This window comes from Hippoglossus stenolepis, chromosome 4 (assembly GCF_022539355.2).
Source record: "Hippoglossus stenolepis isolate QCI-W04-F060 chromosome 4, HSTE1.2, whole genome shotgun sequence".
NCBI lineage: Eukaryota > Metazoa > Chordata > Actinopteri > Pleuronectiformes > Pleuronectidae > Hippoglossus > Hippoglossus stenolepis.
In genome coordinates, this window is record NC_061486.1 from 11,305,241 (window position 1) to 11,331,984 (window position 26,744).

Sequence of the window (26,744 nt, forward strand, 5' to 3'; positions counted from 1 at the left end):
TTGGAAAGACGGGGAGATTTTAGATTTTTGCTGTTAACAAAAATACATGAATTTACGCCGGGGAATCTCATGTCCTGCCTCCTTCGTGTTCCACCAAGGCACCGCCCCTCGTCTGAATGTTCTGGAGATTTTCCTGCTGTGTGAATGCATCTGACCTGGACATTGTCCTGCTGCACTCTTCATAATTGAATGGTAAACTCCATAATATGCCCGAACCCAATTTTCCAGGCATTATCCACACTTCGTGTCTGAAAAAGCCTATCAAACATGACCAAATACGCAACAGGGATGACTCGCTGGCTTTGCACTGCACCACTGCATCCCTGCAACATCCAATCCCCAGATTTAGTGTGCTTATGCTGTAAGGCCTCACTATGCTCCAGGTCCCTCAACATCCTCTTACTGCCCTTGGATTTGTACTGGTCATTGGAGCAAGGGGGGGTTTGCTTGATTTAATGTGGCGCCAGGTAATTTGCATGGTTTGATTGAAGCCTGTGTGCTTCTGTCACACCTATACACACTGCAAGCAGGATACTTGTCATCTTACTCCATTAAACCACTGTTGTTTTTATGACCTTATTCATCTTAGCTTATTTTATTCTTAGTGATAATATTCTGGCACAGGATTTAGACTAAACCAACCCACTCCAATGTTTACCACTGTTTACTTTGAAAACCATTAACAGACACGTGTTGATAGCAAAATTACAGCAAGCCTTTATTGTCGGACACACACATGCAGGCACACACACACACACACACACACACACACACACACACACACACACACACACACACACACACACACACACACACACACACCTACCTGCTCTCACCTCCTTCTGCTTCTTCAGGGATCTAAATGGGAATCTGAGTGGAGGTAAACATGTCATTGTGTAGAGCAGCCCAGCAAACAGACAAGCCTGACAGACCAGTTAATGGGGAGATGAAGGGATAGGGTTTAATAGGCAGTCGAGGATGAACAGTAGATTTATTTTTAACAGGGCAATATTTACTATTCTGAGCAATGTCAGCTTGTGTTTAAATTGTTCTCGCCCCTCCTCTGTGCATCATTTGTCTTGGAATCCTTCTCGTTTAATTCTGACCATTCATTATCATGCTTCCCGATTGTGCCAGGAATTTGATTAAGCCTCTATCATAGGTTGTTTCTATTGAGGCAAGAGCCTCACTTGAAAACCTAAACATCAGAGTGGATTGTGGGATGGGAGCCAGGAGCAGTCTGCTGCTATCACCATGTGCCACAGCCACTGAAGGATTTTAAAGGTTATTGGACGCCAATATCTGGGTACATTGCCTTAAATCAATTTGGTGTGTAAATTGAAAAGTGGCTGCTGTACTGACAAATCTAAAATAACTTTTTTCTCTTATAAAGTTGTGAATAGCTGTAGTAAACTGTTTTATTTTGTGCCTCGGCTCACCACTTTCCCTTTCTTTCGTTCCAAGTGCCTTCTCTTCCTCACTACCCTTTCCACTACCATGGCAGCGAGTCTCCAGAGTGCAATGGGAACACGGCTTTATCTGGCTTTAATTCGTTTATTCCTTTCTTTCCGGTCCCCCCACCCTTCCAAGATTGTATCTTGTTTAAATGTTTAGTCGTGTCCCCCCTGCTATATACATTGGCTTTCTATGAAAGAGTCCACTCAAGGTCATCTGGTCACTGTGCCTGTTGAGCACACACAGCTCTCACATACTTCCTTTATCTCTTGATATAAAAAAAAACTTGTTGACTGGCTCATAGCTCCTCTACTCCCTCCTTCAACCTCTTCCTCTCTGCTCAAATCCCCATGGAGACAGGAGAGGAAAAAGAAAAAGGAGAAACGTGAGCTGGAGAGATTTGTTAGAAAAAGAGCGAGGGATAAACACAAAAGAGAGAACCTTTAGTCCCCTGATGTGTGTTGAGTGGACGCGGGTAAAATAATCCCTCTTTACCTTCACACCAAAATCACAGTAATGACCTTAGCCTGCGGCTCGTCAGTAGACGGTCTTGCATCTTCAGGGGGGAGACAGGTAGCGTGTGTGAGACCCCTCCTTTGTCTGAGATCAGGGATTAGAAAGGCTTAAGGATGGTACGGCCAGCCGTGTGTGTGTGTATTTCTGTGTCTTTGTGAGGTGAGCGTTATCTAAGATGACGTCAGCAGGAAGAGCGAGTGGTGCTGCATCTGAAACACTCAAGTGCACAGGCTGCAGTAAAACTGGTCCAGGGCTGAAAAGTGGAAAGTTTTGACAGGAATATATTTGCTTTCATTTCTCCAAGTCATGAAAGCTCATAGTCTCATGTGGCGTCATCACAACCATGCAAACAGGATTAATTTGTATTCCTGTTCATGACTTCATTTTGGAACATACAATACAAAAAAACTAAAGCACACAATAACCTACTTTTCAGAAGTCATAATGACTCATTTAAATCCTTATTAATGCATTCATCAACAGTTCAATTCTATTATATTCTATTAAAATGGCACCACCAACTCATAACACACTAGGAACCTAACAAAGTGAGGTCAAGACTTATAATATTAATATTATATGACAATTCCACCATGATTACGCACTTGCTGACAGCGAAGAGTTAAATAAAATATTTTCTAGTACCCCCAAAAGTGCAGACCATTGCCTGAAAAAGTTCACAGATAACTTTGGGATTCGACAGAAAGCAACGTGTGCATTGCAAACTACATTTACCCCATAAGTTTTGAAACTTGGTGCTGTCGAAAAACCCAAACCCTACAGTTTTGTCCTTTCACTTCCTTTCGTCCTGAGCTCATTACCTGCATCTGTGCTTCTGCGCAGTTACCTTTGATCAGTGGAGAGGGAAGTAAAGCTTTTGGGGAAATCCTAAACAAGTAATAAATATATTTTTCTACGTTATAGTAGACTCTACAGTTATAGTCTGGGCTGTCGGTTATTGTTGATTAACGATGGCATCATCCATCAGCCAAACCCTATTATAAATGCTACATAGGGGCTTAAAATACCGTAATGAAGCACAAAACGTAAGTTTGGTTTAAGCAGTGTATTTTTTAATAAGAGAGGGAATATCAGACTAAAACGCAGCATGAATTCCAGCACAGTTTTTCATCCTGATATCCTTATTCTGCCTTCCTGGAGAATATGGAACCATATCAGGTAACGTGATTGGCCAGTTGGCTCACATGGGAACCCTGGGATATGATGTAGTGTGGAGCAACAGTGCCAATCAGAGGGAGAAACCGGGATGGGTGGAGGAGTTTTGGCATCATTACTTTGTGTGTGTGTGTGTGTGTGTGTGTGTGTGTGTGTGTGTGTGTGTGTGTGTGTGTGTGTGTGTGTGTGTGTGTGTGTGTGTGTGTGTGTGTGTGTGTGTGTGTGTGTGTGTGTGTGTGTGTGTGTGTGTGTCATGGGAGGTGGGGGGTTAACACTTGGATCGGAGCCAGAAGAACGGCAATAAAATCCAACCTGGTTCCTTTCCTGTTTAAGCAGAAAGAATGATGTAATTCTCACCCCCTGCCTTTTCCTGAGACTTTTCTTCCTTCGGGCCTAGAGAGGGAACAGAACTTAGAAACGAGTTTGAGGAATAATAATCATAATAAATACATAACATAGCACATGTGTAACTTTAAGAAACAAGGAGGAGGATAAGGTCAACAGAGGTCAAGATTGATTTTTTTTTTCTTTCTATATGACTATATCAGTGTTTACAGCGTTGCAGAGTATAGCTACACACTACTCTTATAGTTTGCAAATCTCTGCAACCTTTCGTAACAGTTCCTGACTTCTAGCCAGCTCATTGCCTCTAACTGCCACTCTCAACACAGGCAAAGGTCTCTTGGAGGGGCCAACATTTGCTAGGCCAGGAAGAAATATACAATATATGCAGTATTAAATCAATAGCTTGACATTTCGAAAATTACCCTTATTTGCTTTCTTGCAGAGAGAAGATTGATACCCCACCCTAACTATGGAGCTGGAGCCAGAGGGCCATTCGCTCAGATTAGCATAAAGAATGGTAGCATGGGGAAGCAGTTAGCCTGACTCTGTTCAAAGTTCAAAAAAATAGTCCCACTGACACATTCAAAATTTGTTACTGACATGTAAATTATATATAGTCTCTGCAGCTCACTGGGTGCATTAGCTTCATGAGCCCTAATGCTGTAGTTATACATTTAGGTCTCACATGTTGTTCCGTTCAAAACAGATATTTTAGCCTCAGCACAAAGTAATGACAATGTGGACAGTGGCAATGTGTCCTCTGCATTGAAAAAGTGTAATTATGTCGTCTTCCATCAATAACTTCATTAACATGGTCAACACATCTACCCTGTACAAAAATAGGATAGGATATTCTTGAGAGCTGTCATGTCATCCATCTTTTAGTCATTTTCTTCCACTTAGTGCTCTCGGTGTGCTGCTCATGGACAAATCATATTACTACATTTAGACTTATTGTGGTAACATAAATCTTGTAAGTGTGATAACCCCGAATACAGTATTGCAATGTCTTTACTAGAATAACACAGCAATTACACAATACCCTGGCCCCTGTGTTTTTACACACTTTGCTAATATCAGACCACTGCTATGTATAGGAAGAACCAACTGGACAGTGGAGACGGCTGCAGTAAGTGAGCCTCCGCAGGCAGAGCTCGGCCTTGGCCCCTAATACTGCTGCAGCTGCAGGCAGATCCGCTCAGAGCAGCAAAGTCTTGAGCTGTAATGGCGCTCTAGTGTCTGTCTGGAGACTGATTTAAAATGGATGACCAAGCATAACCCCTATAACCCCTGGACTAGCTGCCCTAGAGCCTGTCAGCCTCCTCCACTCAGACTGTAGAAGGAGCTCAGAGGTGACACTCCCACATGTGCACACACGAGAACTGCTAGCGCAGTGCTAAAAGGTGACGTGTTTACATATAGATGCTGTGCTACAGCTTGTGAGCTCCGTTAGACCGCAGGAGACTTTCCGTAGTTGGCCTAACTCGCCACTTTTCCATCTCACTCATTCACCTCTGAACTCAAATCTGATATTTTGTCACCATAGAGACAAAGCCGGGGGTATTTTAGTTCAGAGTTATTAAAGCATGGAAATGGTTTATTTGTTTGGCTCTCTATTGCCCCTGCATGAATTGCACTTTGGTGTTGCTCGTGGGAGGGCAGAAAGAGAGTGAAGCTATTGAAAAAAAACTGAAAGTGGTAGAGGATGAGGAGGGGCGGGGGGGGGTCTCTGCAGCCATCTGCCTTTGTGCCAACAGTTGGTTTCTGTGGCAACGAGTAAAAAGTCATTATCTTTAATTGACACTGTGGCAGGTTCAGGTGTTTTCAATTGTATCATTAGCTTTTTTTTCTCTCTCGGCCGTGACTCACCCGTTTCTGGCAGCGGTCTTCCACTTCATTCTGAGGCTCTTCAGTTTTGTCCCTCCCCCTTGTGTCATCCGTTGTTATGGCGCGCTGTGTTACCTTTCTTTTAGCTCCCTCCGTGGGTAATTTAGTGTTTGTTTGTCAAGCACTTGTCTCCCTTCGTAAGGTTATCCTGCTCCTAGGACATGTAGTATGATGCTACTGTGCTCTTAGATGGCGAGCAGTATGAGTGGTTGACATTATGACAGATCGAGCAAAAAGTGAAAGAGTAAAATGACAGGAATCTGAAGTGCAGTGGGAGACGACTGCGGGGAAGATAAAGGGCAAAGGAGCAGGGAAAGTGGTTGTCTATCCTTTTAAGAGGGGCTTATTTCTTTCATGTTGAGGCTTGTCATGGTGGCAGCAAGAAGTGCAGATGAGCGATCGTAAAGTAGCCCTGTCTGTGTACCATTAGCCAACCGCAAGTGCTAAGCACTTACCAGAAGCTGCTTGTGTTAACCACCTCCTCTCCTCCCCCAAAGCTAACTCTCTCCTTCCCCTACTCACCTCACGTTGATGAAAACTCTTCAGCCCTGCTCAGACCTGGTACAGTATGTACAACCGTCCTGAGAGATCTGATCACAAGTGGACAGCGGTAACTTTGTCTGATCACACCTGGTATGAAAATGCGTCCTGAATGTGTCACGTGACCACTTGTGATAGGATCTTACTTCCCCACTCTTTATACAATTAATCACATGTTGTTTTAACCCAGTCTGAGGTTACAGACGAGTCTGATGATGATGTTTATGTGTGTGAGTCGGTAGGGGCTGATTTTCGGAAAGTATCAATCCTTATGTGGTGGTTAGTTATAATATTGTGGCGGTGACCACAAACGCAGAGAGTGTAAAAATAAGTTTGGTTCATTATGAAACTGTAGCGGGTCAGAGGACGTCAGCTGAGTAGGTGGTCCATATGTGGCCCAGGTCGCATTTGCATTCACACAGTGCAAAGAATGTGACCCCCTCTGAATGTGGCCTGAGTGATCAGATCTCAGGACCCATTGAGGACGTGTTTGGATGCGTTCAAACCTGTGTGGATCACTCAGGACAGATGTTAATATCAGGTCTGAACGGGGGGGTTTATTGCCTCAATTATGATTCCACACACACACGCGTGTCTGTCCCTCGCAATACATCCACAGGCAACAGGCTTTTGTTCCTTTGTCTAGTTTTATTTCGCATGTCTTTAAAAGTTAGGGGCATCCAAGTTTTTGAAAGGTTGCATTTATCGATGGAAAAATAATTTCTTCTCAAAATGAAAAATACAGCTTTGTCCTGGTGTCTACAAACAATACAAGCCTTCAGAAAGCATTTTGTAGTTTTCCAAATCAATTTTATTATAACAAGGTGTTCTTCACCACCATTACAAGTTTAGTCGATCAGTTTGCGGGAACAAAATGTCCAGTTCAATGAAAAAAATAATTGCAGAACAATTTTAGTGGGCTGTTGTGTCTGCAGCTATTGTTTGAATCTGGCTTGTGTCTGAAACTATCAGAGAGGCTGTCAGAACCAGTTGGCAAGTGCAGTGTCCAGACGTGTACCTTTTTATTACTGCTGCCTGCTTTATTAGCCTTCCACCGAGCTGGGAAGGATTAAGAAGATTGACTTGAGATGCAAGTGAAAGTGGCACCTATTGACTAGTTTGTCTTCTTGCGCTACTGGCAGGGTGCGATGATGCTATGAGGATGCTGCGGCCCGGTCCAGCCCATTAGCACTTAGACACCACACATGAGAACATGACAAGAACAGACAGCACACAGCGTGACATTCACAGCCTTGCAGTGATCTACCGTAGCTGCTGGCGCCCGCCGATTTCACAGCCAGCGCTTTATGTTTCTGATCTTACACTTTCCAGTATTCTGCAAAAAATTGGTTTATATTATCTTGCATTTCCCTTTTGGCCAATCCATGTTCCTTCATTTCTGTCATTTTCAGATTTAATTGGCCTCAAGAATCAGCAGTGCATGAACATTTATCTTGGCAGAGAAGAGGGTGGTGGAAAAAAATACTTTTTAAAAAAACACAATTTGTTTGAACTTCTTCAATTCAAGCTGTGAGGAGGCGAGTTAGAGGGCATGTGTACCTGTGAGATATGAACGTGCCGTATCTACTTTGGGCGCATATGGTGTAGGTGTATATGACAGCCGTTTTTGTGTGTGTATGTGTGTAAAGACCATCTGTCACCTAGTAACAGTTTGGTTCATCCCTGGTTAATGTAAGATCTCCCTGTAGAGATCATAACGCCTGATTATATACAGAGGCTGCAGGTTACAAGTCCAGATGGAGGGAGTTAAGCAGCATTATCTTCATATTCTGAGTCAAGAAAAAAAAATGCTTAAACTTCAGAGGGAAAATATTCAGGTGTTAAAGTCATGGCTGCTACACATTTCTGAATCCAGTGTTTTTAGTCGATTCTGTCTGATGATTTTCAGAGGGTGCTGCAATTTATTAATGTCTCTCTATTTAATATATAACAATATACACCTAAGATAAAGACTGGCTAATTATGCCTAATCGTGTTTTTTTTTGTTTTGGGAGTGTAGTGAGGCTAAACAAAAACCTTTACCAGCTACTGGGGCACCATATGCATCTCAAAATATGGCTGCGTATAATTTGCCAATTTAGATTTTGATATGTAACCTCCCCGCTGCAGCAGTAGCCATTTTGCACTGGTCTTTCCACCCTATCCTTCCACTACCCAGCTAAAACAGGATGCAGGGGGTGAAATTGACACAGGTGAATGCAGCCCATACGCTGCACAGTGGAAACCTTGTCTTAGTTAGGCTAAACAATGGACACTGGGTAGCTGCAATCAAGCAGTTGTTGCAATCAAGACTGTGCCGAGAGTTTAGTCTGGCAGTTAGAATCTTCACAGCAGTTGATAAAGTGATAAAACCGAAGCTGTAGTGGCGGCAGCATTATCCGAGAGCGTGCACAGCTTTCCCGTTCCGTTCACCATCTGGAAAACACACCCTGCACATCTATTAGGAACTCACTCTACAGCCAAGGATGAGCGCTCCACTGAAAATGGGTTAATAATGACACTTAAATTAAAGGTAATGTTTGCAGTTGATCTGTCGCTCACGAATCATCTTATTTTATGTGGATACTTTTCCTTCTGAGGGTAATTGTGGCTTTGAATAAATGTGAGTCACTGAGTCGAGTTATTGGAAATCTAAGACACGTAGAGATGCAATATTTGTTTTATCAAGATACTTCCTGACTATATTAAGCCTTTTTACCCAGAGGTGAGAGTCATCTATGGCACCTAAAGAGGACAGACTTCTGTTCTGCAACTGTCCAGTTCTTCTACTCCTTCAACAATCCCTTCTGTGGTTTCAGGGCTCTTTTATTGAGGCAATCATTCCTGCACTCATGTCTGATTTCATTTGTAAACAGAGAGGATGCACTGGATGCAATTTCCCATTTACGCTAATGCACCAAGACGTGGACATATATATTTTGACAAAGACAAATGTAGAATTTTTGTTTTGCTAGAAAAACTAGGCAAATATATTCTTCAAATGATATCTGGCCCCTGGTATTGAAAGATGACTGTTACACACACACACACACACACACACACACACACACACACACACACACACACACACACACACACACACACACACACACACACACACACACACACACACACACACACACACACACACACACACACTTTATGCCAAACTAGTTACACTAGCCGATACAATTGGCGGCTCCTTCAGGTGGAAGATTAGCAGCTGGCTGTAAGACCCAGCGACCTCCCCCCTCTCTTACTTAACAAAGAGGAAGCAAAATGCTGTCATATATAACCTGTGTGTGTGTGTGTGTGTGTGTGTGTGTGTGTGTGTGTGTGTGTGTGTGCGGGCCCATCTGCATTTAATACCCTGTCCCGTTGAGTGTATTGGACACATTTGCGTACAGTCTAAATCTGTCTGTGTTGTAGCTGTTTGTTTGGGCTGCTTGGCTTGGAGGACAGGACAACTGTATTGGATGTCGGAGTGTGTGCACACAGTTGTGCTGATGCTGACAAGCCTTCTGGCGGGGGAACGCGGATCAGATGTGTGCGTGTAACATCACCAGCAGACAGTCTGCTACTCTGACAGGGGCTGGCCTGCGAGGTTAGGTACTACTGCAGGAGGAGACAGCTGAGGGGGAGCAAGGAGGGAAATATTGGGAGAATCAGACAAGGGCCAGAGGCAGTGAAAGAAACGAGGAGCGAGGCAGTTCTGGCAGAGGGAATTAAGAGGGAGGCAGAGTCGAGGCCCACACATGAGCTTCTGTGCCAAAGAGAAAACACAGGCTTGTCTGTTTGTCTGACCTTGCATGTAAAGCAACAGTTGTTGATGTCCATGTTGTTGTGTAGCCTGTTGAACAGGGACTTTCAGGAGCAAATGTTTCCATGTACAACAGTGTGTGTCGAGAATGCACAGATCTTGGTGTTCGGTTCCCATATCCTCTGTCAGTCCAGGCGCAAAGCATCCAGCTTTTCTGCAACTAAAGATGATTTTCACAAGAGCCTGACTGATTTATCGGTTGGCTGACAATATCGACTGGTGTGAGCCTGATCATGTCCAGATATGAGAAGCTATGAAAACGTTAATCTTATTGAAGAAACAACGCAGAAAGGATGTGCATTAATGTTTACATGTTTATCATCTTAATTCAAGTCCTATATATTTAGTATTAGTTTTTTCTTTTTATTTATAGTTGTTTATAATACATTATATGGTTAAACAGTAAAATATCATCCATCACATTACATTTCTTTGTCCTAAGTGGTTGATAATGATATCTTAGGAATTATTGTCAAGTAAAAAAACAATGCATCGGTTGGTCATTTAGCTTTAATTGACAAGATAGTACACGCGAAATGGGGAGAGAGAGTGGAGGAAGAGACTGAATAGTAAGAAATATTTGTCACAAGTTTCTAAAGCCCAAGGTTAATTTTTCGAAAAGCCAGATTTTTCGTCTGACCAACAGTCAAAACGCAGGAGATATATTGAAATTACAGTCACATAAAAAGAAGCAGCAACTCGACACATTTTGAAAAACATAAATCAGAGAATGTTTTTAGTGTTTGCTTGATAAACAATTTAAGTTGAGTAAAATTAAAACATCTAAGCAGAGGTATGTGAAGGTCACAGAGACACACCGTGGCCTCTCACTTTTCACTCACTCGTTGTCAGCTTTGCAAAGAAGTGACCTTTTCAGTGGCAAAGGCACCGCGCTGTGAGTATTTGCATTCGTATTTGTGCGCGTGTGAGCGGATTCATGTGGTCGCCGGTCAAATTTATAGCTGTCATTGTCCATGTTTCCAGCACAGTATATTTAGCTGTGCTATCAGTGAGGCCTTCTGCTGCAGTTGAAGAGGTTAAACCGCAGTGACACACTCCCTCTCCTGCCCTCCCTGCTCTCTCTCCTTCCACTCCCTAAATAGACTGTCCAGTCTTTCAAGATCACTTCTTTATCGGACTTAAACTTTGCTCCCTCCTCTGTCTTGAAGTGTTCAGTTACAGTCTTGAATTTCAAATTACACTGTATATAGCCTCCTCTGCCCTCTTCCTTCTGTCTTATTCTTAGACTGATATTGTACATTCTCAATTGTTGAGTTTTTGTTTACGTCTTTGTCCTGCTTGTGCCCTTTTTTTTCTGCTCTTATCCTGCATCCTTCCTCCCTCTGTCTGCCCATTTGCTTCTCTCCTCAGGGGGTCTATTAGCAGCTAGCCCTCTATCTCCGCAGTGCAAGGTGGAGGGAGGAAGTGAACGTGAAGCTGAGAGCCGGCAGCAACGTTACATTTTAGTTGTCATTGATATAATATTACAACTAATGAAAATGATAATACTAATAATGATATAATACTCAAAATATATAGCGATAAATGTGGACTGAGTAGTGGGTATTGTAGGTAAAGTTGTGCAGTAGTAGAAGATGTAGCATAATTTACCTAATGCCTGTGTTAAATATGTGTCTTTCTGTCAGCAGTGCATGTGCGCGTGAGTCAGTATGTAAATTGTGATAAAACAGCAGTGGGGGATTTGTTATTTGCGTCGTATGTGTTTTTTTCATGTGGATACATCACCACCCCATCGGATCATGCTAATGCACAGGCAGCGCCACTTGTGATCTTCAAAATAGAAATATGCAAATAGCCGCAGCTAATCCACAGTGTCATAAGTGACCAGTTCTTCCTGGATCAGGATCTGGATATGTGATGGATGTGTTGTTGCCGCATTAATATAAATGCATGTCAGTAAAAGGGGTGCTAAGAAAAGACATTTGATGGTTTAATATCAACAGAGCGCTTACTCAGATCTTTTTCTTTAGACTTTGCTGCGGTCAGGCTTCACTGTTGTGGTGCACTTCAAGGTGTGTGTGTGTGTGTGTGTGTGTGTGTGTGTGTGTGTGTGTGTGTGTGTGTGTGTGTGTGTGTGTGTGTGTGTGTGTGTGTGTGTGTGTGTGTGTGTGTGTGTGTGTGTGTGTGTGTGTGTGTGTGTGTGTGAGTGAGAGAGTGAATTCCCTCCAGATGCTGCAGCCTTCATCAGACAACATTTGCCAATTACCTCATTAACGTCATCCGGTTCCCTTTTGGGCTTCAGGATAAATCCGTACCATTCACTTTGACACCAAACCCTGAACCGTGTCGGTCGTCTCTCCTCCGGTCAGCACATGATCAGACGTCTTTGCTCTGCTGCAGCACCGACACTTTCAGGTTATAATTGAAGCGACTGACTAAGTATTAATAATTTGATATTGTACAAATTGGAGTTGTTCATTAGATGAATGTGGGTGCTACCGCTGACATGCAGAATTTAACCAAATGGGTTTTACGTCTATAAAAATTCAAATAGACAATGGGGTCAACGGACAAGGGATTTAATTGGTTTGAGTGAAACTCTGATAACAAAGACTACTTCTGCAACAGCAGTTGGTGAGTTTTGTGTGTTATGATGAGATTTCCAAAATCGTGTTTTACGGTAAATGTAGGTGGATTGATTCAGACTGTCCTAATCTCTTGTGTTTTCTTCTCGTAAGAATAATTTATTATTGGATTTGCTTGTGTGGTTTTGGCAGTGTGTTTTGTGTATTTTTTGTGTGCCTGGCCGCATGTGAAACACATTAGCGATGGTTTGATTGCAGTGTTTATGTTTTCTGCCGGTGTCTGCTCACATACAGTGGCTGGAAACGGCAAGGAAATTTATATTTCCTGTTTGGTGAGAGATGTGCTGCCCTCGTGAAAGAGACAAATGACTTGTGTTTTAGAAGATACACTGAACCACGGAGCACTTCAGTATGTTAGATGTGGTGTGTGCACCCACTTACATATGAATACATGTTTAAAGTTATAACATGTAACAATTCTATATTAAAATGTCCAAAAAACGACATGATCTATGTATATGTTTTGTTCATGTGTGAAATGCGTCATGTCTGCTTTATCCGTGGCTGTGTCCATCTCTGCTATAACTCCAACAGATAACAAAGGAAAAACACACTACAAGTCAGTCAGCCAGTCCTTTCACTGTTTGTATTGGTCAGTCGTAATGGTTCACAGTTATTCATTGGCGTTTGCTGTGCAATATGAGTAAAGCGGCCGAAGTAACATATTGTACATTTAAGTCATTGTTAAAGTTTATGTTTGCGTCTCTGGTTATGCACTGTTAATTAGCATTTTGTTGTTTTGGACCCATTTTTATCAGCACCCACACCCTCTTTACTCTCTGTATTCATCCTTTAAAACCCTTGTCCATGGAGAGAGCACATCTCATCAGGAAGTGGGGTCAGTGTAAGGACTGAGTCCACCCACCCACACGTCAGTCCTCTGCCCACAACCCCAGTTTCTTACTAATGGACAACACGTCTCCAGAGAGGGTGTGAATATGGGAGGGAAGAGGAGCGTGGGAGCGAGTGATGGAGATGCCGTTTGACGGAACAAACGATGTTGCAGGTCAAAGCTGAGAGAGACAAAAGAGCTAAGAGGACGCACAACTAGCTGTAGATTTACATATGGCCGAAGGAGTGATAAAGAGAGGGAAGACATTTTTCTGGTCTGAAGCAATAGGGTGGCCACTCTGTCTTGTATCTTAGTGAACAGGGGGAGAGAGATTTTCCCTGTTGCCTTTCTGTCATCATCATCATCACCATCACCATCACACTCTTTCATGACTATTTCATGACCTTTGTTTCTGTCAACTCCCAGCCTTCCTGAGTGTATAATATTATACAACCAGAGCGCTTGCTGGGGAACGGTGCAAGCAAGCTTGTTTATTCTCGTTTAGCAGTTTTCAGTAGGAACTTTGTCAGTCAGTAAGAAATATTTGATACTTTTGACAAAGAAAACTACAAAGAACATTTCAAAAGTGGGGGTGGGTTATCACTGTTTACTCACAGCAAGAAAGTTAGAGGTTTGGCAGGGGTCTTTCTTTGTCGAGTTTGTATCTCTCTGTGTCTCCATGGGTTTTTCTCTGAGTACTCCCGCTTCTTCCCTGAGACATACTTGTTGTAAAGTGAATTTGAGTGTGAATGGTTGTTTGTCTCTGTATACTGGCCCTGTGATACGCTGGTAACCTGTGTAGGGTGTTTCCCTGCTGCTTGCCCAATGTCAGCAAGGATCGACTCTAGCTCCCCCTGTGACCCTCAAAGTATAAGCGGTGTAATGGATTAATGGATATGTGCTCCATCTTATATTAGGAAAACTTCTGTATTATTCGCTATTATATTCATATTGTGTCAGTCCGAATGCACTCTTCAGTTAGGCTCCGGTTTCAAAGCAATAAGGATTTTATGGGGGCATATCAAAACAGGCCTGACTGACAGTTACTTTAAACTCGTGGGCAATGCTCCCTTGCTAACTCTTCTTAACTTTGTAATGAAAGGAATGCAGCCACCGCGTGAAAGCTACATGGTCTCTCTCTTCATGGCCAGTGAACACAGCCTCTTCCCTGCTGCCCTTTGTAGCACGTGTTATGATGAACTTCACGCACTGCCACCCCAGCGTTAGCTTCAGGCTGCACTCCTTTGCCCTACACATGCATCCTATCTTTTCATCAGGCCAACTCATCCAGGCCTCACCACGCCCTGGCCCTCTTGCCTGAGGGGATTGCAATGTGCAGCTCACATGACCCAGGCCACTGACCTCTCTCCCCTTCCCCTCATACCCATTCTTCTAAATACCCCCATTCTCTCAGTTTGCACTAACTTCCCACCCCCCCTGTCTCCTCCCCCAGTGCCTTCCACTCCTTCCTGCATCTCCTTCACCTCCTCCCTTTCTCTCTCCTTCTCCTTTTCTGCTTACCCTCATGTTTCAGGGTCAGAGGCAGATGCAACGCAGGCCCTAAGCTATCTCTGCCTCAGCCCTAAACAGCCTTCGGCCTCGAGACAATGGTATGTGGCTGGACATGCGCAGCAGACACCATGCCTCAGGGCAAACTGGGAGACTGCAACTGGACTGCTGCACCAAAGCTAGAGCACAGGCAGTGGTGTCTTTATAGGTCTGCGTAAAGAGGAAATGTATTCCCTAAATGACTAGATCTATTGTGTATGAAATGCTGCACTTAGACTGCTGGTAGACAGGCTGTTGAAATGAGCTGAAATGTGTGCTTGTAATGTCACATATGTGTCTCAGTTTGGGTACATCAGCCGGTCTCATGAGGCGTTTTATTTTCCTCCATTGTCATCTTCTGCTGTGTTCTAAACCATTGCATCCCTACATCACTTATGTTTGAATTCTTAGCTTCCTGCACTGACATGTCACTATGGGACAGAGCAGAAAAACAGATAAGTGCAATGTCTCCTTTGTTCGCCATTCCCTTTGAGGTTATTGCAAAAGTCCTACAGCCCTTTGTGACATACACACAATCCTAATCCACTCTCTACTGCAGTACTGTGTTAGTTGAGTGTCACTAAATGTGTATGAGCTTGTAGATTCATATACACAGTGCACACGTATGAACATTCTCAGAAAGAAAATATAGGTGGGGTAATTGAAGCAGATGCTAGCAATGCATCTGTGTGAGTGTTGAGCCTCTTGCACCAGAGGGACTTTGCGAGTGCTCGACTTTATTTAATCCAGACACTCTCACAACTGGTCACGAACATGACCTATTTCACACATAACACAGTGATCAACAAGATAGATAGGATAAAATCGGAGGCTCTATATATATATATATTTGTGTGTGCGTGCGTGCGTGCGTGCGTCATGCAAGTGTGATCTCATATAGGTCATTTGTGCTGATGTGGGTCTATTCCATGGCTTTCATACTTATCTGTTAATGTAACACCCTCTGTCAGCTCGGTGGGCAGCTATTTCAAGCATGTCTCAACAGTTCGCTCCACAGAGATACAGTCCGCAGCAACCTTTGCAATGGCTGAGCTCACAATCCCACCTGAAATCCATTTTGACCTCCAAACGAAAACGTTGGACAAAGTTTAGTATGCAGTAAGGGACATCTGCCACACATAATTGCATTAGCAGTAAATTAAAATGACAGCAGATGATAAGGAACCATTACTGATTATCAGTGGACTTCATATTTAATGTATTTGGAATGTAACCTTTCAGTTTTATGTCTGTGAATGTGGTCGCTGAGTAGCTCAGGAGAGGATCATGCAGATGCGATACATTAAAAAAATGATGATTAGCAGGCTGGGTGCATGTTCTGTTTAGCCAGTGGACCATATCCAAGGGCAGCAGGTCATGTTTTTTCCTGTGGCTGATTGCAGTTGAGGCCGTCTGCGCTGTAATGTGAACATGACGAGGTCAGGACACAGGTGCACTTTTAACCTGCTGACTTGAGCTCTTTAGATTCCAAACCTGCAGTTCTTCTCATCCAGTCAAGGCGGTATTTACAGCACTGCCTAAACTATTTACAGACGATGCAGTTAAAACACACATTTACTGTGAAAATACTGACAGGAGAGTCCAGAAAGAGAAGACCTTGAATTAACCATAATCCTCAGGCCGCATACCTATTTGCATGCATCGACCAGCAAGTCTAGCTGAGCACACCGCACCTTATAACTGCAGGGACTGGGTCTGTGTGCACCCTGATACATTTTTCATGCAAGTTTCCTCTACAAACACAAGACATTCTTTTTGATATTGATTCCCTTTTTTCTGCTGCCACTTGGTTTTACACCTGGTGAAGCACTAAGGAGGTCTTGCCTCTGTAGTGTTAATTTATAATCTTATTGGAATTTGCTTTAGACTCAATGTTTCAAGGCTTTGCTCTAACTGTCAGCTTTGAACGTTGATTAGTTGTACTCAGAAACAAGACACAGGCATATACTATGCATGCAGTTTTTGATAATTTGTTAGTTGTGGGGTTGATTTTTATCCACAGCGTGTTCCAGTGTAATATGTTTCTATTTTATTGTCGTCCCCCCTGGTGAAGCAGTGTCGGACTTTGAAGTTCATCTTTGCGCAGCCACTGTCTTCTGTTGTTTGACAAACTCAATTCAGCAGCAGTGATGTTTTTTCTGCTTTTGTGGTCTCTGTCAAAAGAGCTTTTCATAATTGATAGTGGTTTTAATGTCTGTTTTACTATATTAACGCCAGTTTTGACGTGGAGGGGACGGTCTCGTACTGCAAGTCTGTATGCTGGCTGTCTTACCGAATCAGGAGGTTTTTGTTCCTCAGAAAATATGCTGTCAAACAGCGCCATTCCATAAATCCATCATCTCACACACCCCCATCTTCTCTCTCGTTAATATATATTTAGGTATATTTATCACTAATGTAATAAATTATATTGAAACTGGTCAAATAAATCTATATGTGTCCTCTTGGGGGAAAGGGCTATTTCTTGACAGCACACCAAATTGTTGAAACTCCTGTAGGTAAATATGTTTATTATTTAGGGCTCAACAGCCAACTATTATCTGTTAGCAGTGTGCTATTTGGTGAGGAACATAGGACATCATCTTTTTGATAGAGACGAGTCAGCCAACAGGCAGTGCAGCCTTTTAAAATGCAGATGGCTTTCCCTAGTTGGCCAATTAGTAACTTTAGCTCTGGAACACTTATCTCTTTCATCTTCCTGTGTGTCTCTTTCATTTGGGGTGCAGGGAGCTTAGTGTTCCTGTTTTCAAAGTGGTGGTGTGTGTGTGTGTGCACATTCATATGTCTATTTTCTGTGATAGCGGAAAAACCTACACAACTTTATTCTGCTGCTGCTGCCAGTGAGAAGACTATACTGTTAGATATCAATTAATAAGCCAAAACACATATCAAGTCAAAGCGAACATGCGGGTGAAATGTGGAAGGCTCCATTGCGAGCAGTGCAGTTGTGACGGTATACACATTGAATGAGTTAAATGGGGGAAAATTGCCTTTTTCGAAACTACAGCTGTGTTAAGTAATCTGCAGCATTCCAGCTGCTTTGCCACTGACCTCAATCTTTTCAGGAAACATTCAGTGGAGAAATAGGATCACAGATTAAACATCATTAACCGCACATAGCCACACAGTAGGAGCCTAGATGAGAGACACAATAGCTCTCTAATAATAAAGCCTGTCAGTGGAATGGAATGTTTTTTCTATAAATCTTTACATTAATTATCTCTCTCTCTCTTTGTATTTCTATTATACAGGTCCAAACCCCAGTCCAGTGAGCTCCCTTTGCATGGAAACCCACCTTCCTTGGCAGCCTTCCCATCACCCTAGAGCTAGCGGCCAGCATGGCAGGATGAGCCTCTGCCAGCGATGATGATGGCCAAAAAGCAAGATGTCCGGGCACCCATCTACAACCTGGTCGCGGTCGGGCTGTCCGGCACGGAGAAGGAGAAGGGCCAGTGTGGTGTGGGCAAGTCCTGCCTGTGTAACCGCTTTGTCCGGCCAAGTGCAGATGACTTCTACCTAGACCACACCTCTGTCCTCAGCACAAGTGACTTTGGGGGCCGTGTGGTGAACAATGACCACTTCCTGTTCTGGGGAGAGGCTGGGCGGACAATGGAGGAGGGGCCAGAATGCCGTATGAATGTTGTGGAGCAGACCGAGTTCATCGATGATCAGACGTTCCAGCCGCACCGAAGCACAGCGCTCCAGCCTTACATCAAGAGGGCAGCTTCCAGCAAGCTGGCCTCAGCTGAGAAGCTGATGTACTTTTGCACAGATCAGCTGGGGCTGGAGCAGGACTTTGAGCAGAAACAGATGCCTGAAGGCAAGCTAATGGTGGATGGCTTCTTACTCTGTGTGGATGTTAGCAGGGGGATGAACCGTAGCTTTGAGGACCAGATGAAGTTTGTCACAAACCTGTACAACCAGCTAGCCAAGACGAAGAAACCAGTGGTACTGGTTCTTACCAAATGTGATGAAGGAGTTGAGCGCTATATTAAAGACTCACACACCTTTGCCCTTGCCAAGAAGAACCTGCAGGTGGTAGAAACATCAGCACGCTCTAATGTCAATGTTGACTCAGCTTTTCTTACACTGGTTCAGCTAATAGATAAGGGTAGGGGAAAGCCCAAAATTATTCCTTACTTTGAGGCATTAAAACAGCAGAGTCAACAAATTGCCTCAGCCAAAGACCGCTATGAGTGGCTGGTGACCAGAATTGTGAAAAACCACAATGAGACATGGCCGACTGTCAGTCGTCGCATGCAGTCTGCCCCCGAGTACAAGGACTACATTTTCCTTGAGGGGACAGCTAAAGCCAAGAAGCTTTTCCAACAGCATGTGCATAGACTCAAGCAAGACCATATAGAGAAACGTAGGAAGGCCTATCTAACTACTCTACCACAGGCCCTGTCTGTGCTGCTACCAGAGTTGGATGAGATAGACCACCTCAGCTGGTCTGGAGTTCAGAAAGTCCTTGAGACAAAGAGAGATTTCTCCCAATGGTTTATTGTGCTAGATGACACCCCTTGGGAGACCACACCACACATTGATAACATAGAGGATGATCGAATCCCCCAGGATCTTCTGGAGACCCCTGCAGCTGAAAATATCTATGAGACTCACCTGGAGCAGCTAAGGAATGAGCGAAGACGGGCTGAGATGAGATGGGAGTTCAAGGAGAAGCTAAGTATCTCTCCTTTCATCACACCAGGGAAACCATGGGAGGAGGCCCGAAGCTTCATCATGAATGAAGACTTTTACCAGTGGCTGGATGAGGCGGAATATCTGGATATCTACAACAAACACCAGAAGGAAATCATTGACCGAGCCAAAGAGGACTTTCAGGAACTGCTTCTCGAATACTCTGAGCTCTTTTATGAGCTTGAAGTGGATGCAAAGCCAAGTAAAGAGAAAATGGGAGCCATTCAGGAGGTGTTGGGTGAAGAGCAAAGGTTTAAAGCCCTGCAGAAACTGCAGGCAGAAAGGGATGCTCTGGTATTGAAACATATCCACTTTGTCTACCACCCCACAAAGGACACCTGTCCCAACAGCCCCCACTGTGTGGACAGCAAGTTAGAGCAAATTCTGGCCTCCAGATTCCCTACCCGCTACCCATCATCAGACACTTCAAGACTGGAAGGGGGTAGAGCTGAACGGATAAATCTTGTCATCCTAGGAAAAGATGGGCTAGCCAGAGAGATGGCAAATGAGATAAGGGCCTTGTGCAGCAGTGATGACCGGTACGTGTTAGATGGCAAGATGTATGAGTTAGCCCTTCGTCCTATTGAGGGCAACGTACGTCTGCCAGTCAATTCCTTCCACACACCAACTTTCACACCCCATGGTTGCCTGTGTTTGTACAACTCAAAAGAATCCCTCTCGTATGTTGTCGAGAGTATAGAGAAGCTTAGAGAGTCAACTATAAGCAGAAGGGAAAGGGAAAACAGCTTAGCACAACTCCCGCTGTCCCTCATTCTGGTCACCAAGCGGGGTGTGGGGTCCATAGGGGATATTGGGGGTGAGACAGCTCAGACTCTTATCCAACAGGGACAGCAGGTGGCTGGAAAGCTGCAGTGTACATACCTAGACCCTGCCTCTCCAGGTATGGGCTACACACGCAATGTAAGCGAGAGGCAGATCAACCAGATGCTAAAGGGTCTCTTAGATTTAAGGAGAAGCATAGGGAGCAGTTCCCCTCCCTTGCCCCCTCCATCCTCTGCCTTCAGAGATTCACAGTCCCAGCCAGGTCTAGAGGCAGACTTGAGGATAGTCATGTGCCTGATGTGCGGAGACACGTACGACCTAGACCAGCTGCTTGCTCCCTTCCTGTTGCCCCAGCATTGTCGTCCTGCCTTTTCTCTTAGCAGTGGCACCTCCATTCTGCTGGATCTCAGTATAGGAGGTCAGAGGCAGAATATTGAACTGTCACTACTCTCTTTCCATTCCACATTCTCCCTCCGCAAGACAAGGCTGGTCCATGGCTATATTGCAGTTTACTCTGCTCGCCGCAAGGCCTCTATGGAGACATTATGTGCTTTCCTGTGTGAGGTCCAAGACATCATCCCAGTCCAGTTGCTAGCTGTAGGGGAGAGTCAGATGGAGTTGTCAGACTCAGAGTCAGCTAAGGAGCAGGTCAGTCAGGGAGATGAACTTGCCCATGAAATTGAGGCCAGGTTTAATACAGTAATATGTGGACATGGTGGGGTGGTAGGGGGCCTTCATAAGATAGACCTTTTCCAGCCCTTCCTCAAGGATGTGGTTGAGAAGCACACTATTGTTGAGGCCACACACATGTATGATCATGTGGCTGAGGCATGTACCAACGACAGCATAAGCTCTCGCTGTGGCTCTCCTAGTCCAGTTAACATTCTTATGGACTCTGAGGATGACATCGACCCATCACCCCCTTACCCCACATTGAGGGAGGATGGTAGCCTGAGTTCTCACCTAGGGAGCTTCAAGCTGCCAGATCTGGATTCAAGTGATACCTTCTCTGTCATTTCTGAGCTTAGCACCTTTGAGAGCAAGCTTAACAACAAGATTCCTCCTCAAGTGAAGCCCAAGCCTGTCCGTAAGGTTAACCTCAGCCCCTTCATGGACACGCAAGGTGGTACCAACCGCCGCTCTTTGCCCCAAGCTGTCACCTGGGCTCCAGGTAGCGATGGTGGCTATGACCCTTCCGACTATGCTGAGCCCATGGATGCTGTGAGCAAACCTCGACTCACAGAAGAGGAGAATATTTACTCTGTCCCTCATGACAGCACACAGGGCAAAATTATCACCATCCGTAACGCCAGCAAAGGTCACTCCAACGGGAGCGCTGGAGGGAATGGTTCCGACAGTGAGGCGGACAGTAGCTCACTGGAACGCAGGAGAAAGTTGTCTGCCATCGGAGTAAAACCTAAGCTTTACAGAGACAGATCCAAACGACTTGGCAAGTTCAGCAGTTTCAGGACAAGCTTCTCTATAGGCAGTGATGATGAGATGGGGGGTCCACCCAAGGCTAGCCAGGATGACGGAGGAGCCCAAAAGGAAAACTCCATTGAGGAGATTGAGGACCCTAAAAGAAGGAATATCCTCAAGAGCCTGCGCAGAAATACAAAGGTTAGTGTTGATCGCTTCCAAACATTTATATAGTCTGAACAGCAGTTAGCAAATGTTGTTTTAAGATGTTGCATATTTACCCAGGAACACTCCCACTGCCCAAGTACAACACTTGGTAATTTTGATTAAGTCATTTTCAATGACTACCTCAGCAATAAACAATGTTGTTGTTATGTTTACATAGGTAATTTGTTATGGACAGAATAGATAAAATGTCCATAATCCTCTGTATAATCTGGGGGCTGAGATTCAACACAGTTTGCTTTGGTGGATTACAATGTTAACTACAAAGTTTGAGCAATAACTGATCAGTTCAGTATAGCTCAGTGAAAACATGACATACTGGGGGTTGGTTCCTCTGAAAGCATGTCTTCCATGTTTTCCCCTGACTGCTCTGCGGGAGCCCTCTTAACTAGCCAGATCATCAGAGGGAAAGAGACTTCAGTCACCAAACTTTTACACCAGAAGACAGAACTCTAAATGATTGGGACTGGGCCACAGTCACTGTACTATTTTTATTGCGCTTGTGTATGTCTGCTTGATTGCATCTGGTTTTCCAGTATATGAGAGCTGAAATAATAATGTTTTGAAAGCGTCAACTTCCATCTTACAATTCTTATTATAGTGGCACATAAAAATAAATTAAACCTAATGTCATGTCTCTCTACACATCCCTGCATTTCATGACATTATAGTAGTAAGGAGCATCAAATTAGAAAAACAGGAGTTGTGAAATACCCCACTCTACTTGTAATTTACACAACGTGATTCTGTAATCAACTTGCCTTCATCCTTACTTGTATATGGCTTCTTGTCTCAATGGCCCATGCTTGACAACATAAATGCTAAAGGACTCAGTTAATGTGCCATTAGTGATCAACATCAGCATCATCTAGTGAGAGCAGTGTTTTTTTACTGTTCACTGTTGTAGCACTGCAGTGAAGTACGTGCCTCCCAATTCTACTGTGTCACAGCTTGGCTTTCTTTTCATCCTTTCTTTCATATTCATAGCGTTTGTCCTCCCCTCTTACTGATTCATACTTTCTGCCTCTTTTCATATTCTTGTCACACTCTGTCTCTCTCCCTATTATGTTCTCCTCATATCTGTCTTTCCTTTCTATTTTTCTGCTGAAGGTTTCCCCCCCACCAACTTCAATTCTTTTCTAGTCCGTCCCTCTCGTGTTCATTTCTGTCCCTCACACGTCTTGCGGCGATACTTTCGACCTTACACCATTAGGCTTATCAGCTTGGTATGCTGTTCATTCACACACATGGCTTGGCACAGAGGTGCCAGTTGAATAGGAGTTACAGTTGTCTTCGTTGTGCATGTGCGTCTGTGATAATTACTGTGGCTGTCAGTAGGGTGGAACAGGAGGAGGATGATTAATGTTTTCACACACTCAGCTGTGATGTCCAAGTACCTGCATGAAGGCTGTCATCTCACGTAGCTCTTAACTGCTTCAACTGCGTGCTCTCCTTTATGCACAAACTGACATTGTTCATAGTTTACTCAGTGCCATTTGTCTTTCTGAAGAAGGTGTGCCAGGATCGCTCAAACACCAGGCATCAGGTAGTTCATCAGTCAGACAAACTACCAATGAAGTGCACATCACAGTCCAAGCCCCACACCTCATACAATCTCCAGTTTTACTGACTTTTACCCAACCCTCAACCCAACTCGAAAGAGGGATCAATTAAGTATCACATGACACATTATAAACCTACTTGTCTCATAAACAAATCCCCAGGAAAATGAAACCCAGCAGAATTTAGATCAGTGCTCTCATCATTACTCTAATTAGAGCCTCTGATTTGTGCCCTACAGCAGGTCTGAGATCTGGATATTCACATTACAGGCCATTATGGCTTAATTGTGGTTGTAAGAAAGTGATCAAGTTCCATCACCTGTTTTTCTAAGCAGCCATTTCAAAGATAAGAGCCCATTTCCAATTTGCTGCACCTTGAAATCCCCTCAGGATTATGTGTTATTGAGTTTTGAACATCTGAGGGAAATGTATAGTAGTGGTGACCCGGTGATAGAATCAGCCGCTCCCGTTGCTGGCGTGTAATCGACCAGATTTAATTCAAAGTCAGAGTTTCATTTGGTTTAATAGTGGAGCCTTGGATGTTATGCAGTGTGAACACTTTTCTGGCTGGAGCCTTTGTGTCTTGTCAACCTATTACTGTCATGACAGGTAGGAATAAATAATTGAAACTAGATTAGAGTGCGGCTCAGGCCACAATTTTCTGTCCAAACCTGTCAGAGAGAAAAGAGAAAATTAACCGCGCTTGACCCAAACCCAACAGACATTTTTGTGTTCGAACCCGACCTGAAGCCGATGTTTGGCTGGATTACAGGCACGGCAGCATGAAAAATCAAGTACAAAGCCAGACCAACGCGATCAACACTACTTGTTAGGTTTCTGACAGGTGGGTTCAGGTCAGTTATCCACACAAGACTAAAGACTAAACTAGATAGGGCTGGGTCATTGGGCTAAAAAATTTATTATAGACATGTTCATTTAATTAGATATCTTTAATTATTTTGGTGTCAAATCGTTATTGCTTTCAAGTTTTTATTTATTCAAGAGCTCTCATTGTGCTTGCACAATACACAAGCATTATTTTGATATATACTAAGCTTTTGTTATATTGCTATTGAAGACAATTATAATGTGATAATTGTTGTTATGATTTTTTGCCGCTCAGCCCGAACTGAGCCAATTTTAAAACCCACTTTACCACAGGCAATGACCAACCGTGTCTTTGTCCCGCCCGCCCTCCCTCAGCAAGAGTCCGGAAATGTTTCCTCTCTCTCTTGCAGCTTTTTTTTTTCAAACCTCCTCAGCCAGCAAGAGGAATGCTTCAAATTCCTCAGTCACCTAGCTCCAGTCTAGTGTCCTCGTGCAAGAAATAGGAGTGAGGGAGACAAGAAATAAAGATTCAGGAGAGAGAGATAAGAGTTTTCCATTGAATTGATATGACTTTTTGTTTTTTTACATTTGTGGGTTTGTTTTTCAGCATCCCACAGCGTACAGTGTATGTAAACGCTCACCATGGTGTCTGTATGCTATTATTAAGGATATGTTCTGTTTGTCTTTTGTGGTCGAGGTCTGTTTTGTCTTCTCAGCGCTGGCAACATATCCTGTCTCAGTCAGCAGCTAAAAAGGAGTGGCCAGAAGGCAAAACTGCAGGGGTAGACGACAGTGAGAGAGAAGAGTGGGTGGATGAGAGAAGGGGGGAGCATAAAGATGCTCTGCTAAAGTGAGATTGGGGCACAGATGCAAAACACAGTCAGTGTGATGAGACACAAATAGATTATGAGCTGCTACTTGGAGCTACAAACTCAAGCTGCCAGGGAGTCTAGTCACATAATTTCTATTATTACTGCCCCTTTCATTCAGTTAAATACTCTTGTGCTCAAACCTTACATGTCCACTATGTACACAGCTAAAAACCTATAAGTGTGACAACTTCTGTATGTTCAGAGGGGGGGTGTCACAGAGGGATTGGGCAGAATGGCGGCGGAGGTAGCTGGCAGTGATTTGTGAAAAGTTCCAGGCAGGAATTTGCTCACGTGGGGTCATAATGTAAAGATAAATGAGAAGTAACAGGAACTGATTTCCAGGGAAAGTTTGCAATTAATTTAACCACATATTTCAGCACAGGGACTTTTGTTGAATTCGGTGTCGACACTTCCAGTAGACCAGTCAGTGTCTACTTTTTGCATAATAGATTTGTATAAAAGATAAGTCTGGGTGAAGATATGAACGAGGACATGAATGAATGCCGTGTGCCGTGTTCACATATTTAAACAGCAGATAGTCCAAAAATAGAGAAGCACCTCTCACGATCAAATCTTCAGACAGCTGTTCTCTGGTGTCATAAATGGTAGACAAATCCACATTACTGAAGTGCTGGAGAGATTAAAATAAATACTAATAAAATAATCTATCTCATCAGAGTGTACACCAGATTATTTCAGGGATTTTGTGGAGTCATTTCAGGGAAGATTAGCTCATATTGAATTATCCAAATTTGTACAGTACAAAAGAAAACGGGACTCATTCCCCCCTACGCCTAAATCACACAGTTTACACAGTCTGATTTCCTCTTGGAAAGTTTTGAATCAATCAACCTGATCAACGGCTGGAGGAAGGAGACCAGCTCAACTGTGCAACTAGTCTGGCACGGCCTGTGAACAAACCCGGTAAAGTAGGAGTGTGCCAGTTGCCCAATCAGAGCGGACTGGGCTTTATCTAAAGGGGCACCTTAAAGAGACAGGAGCTAAAACCAAGAGATTTAGAAAGAGACTGAGTAATAACTCTAATTAAAATTATGAACTTTTGTACATAGAACAAAATCCTTTGTAGTCAACGATTGCCTGAAGTCCAGAAACCAAATGCAGAGTTTCCTCCCCTGAGATGCTTTGCTAGGTCTTGAATTGCTGCTTGTTTGAGGGCATTTCTTCCTTCAATCGTACCAACAGCAGCGACTGCTAAGCTGTTACGTACAATTTTTCTCGTTGCTAATTTGTGATGTGCCTGTTTTCCTTCGGTGTAACTCACACTTTATGGGCATCATCATCCTCGCATTGTTGTATCCTCTAAGTGTTCTCAAACCATCTTGTATCCAAACTGCAACAACAACCTACTTTTAATTTAGTTACCACTACAACACAAATGATTGCTTTTGATACCCACCTTCTCAGAAATGAGTAAAGCTCTTTTGCCCTCATGAGATTTGTATGATTTACTCCACATACACACACAACGTCTTTTTGATGAGACGATTCCACAGTAGGATTATTTCACATTTACGTTGAACTGATCAAAGCCTGTGAATCCCCAGAAACCAGAGTGTAGTGTAGTCTCTGTATACCTATATTCTCTCTTGT

At 43.6% G+C, this 26,744-nt stretch overlaps 1 protein-coding gene across 1 annotated transcript in view; it reads left to right on the forward strand.

Moving 5' to 3' along the window:
* arhgap35a (Rho GTPase activating protein 35a) overlaps window positions 1-26,744 on the forward strand; it is a 67,731-nt gene that overhangs the window by 23,866 nt on the left and 17,121 nt on the right. The window contains exon 2 of the mRNA XM_035153532.2: window positions 17,998-21,847. Within this exon, the coding sequence (XP_035009423.1) occupies window positions 18,110-21,847 (3,738 nt within the window). The 5' untranslated portion in view covers window positions 17,998-18,109. The remainder of the gene's footprint in view (window positions 1-17,997; window positions 21,848-26,744) is intronic.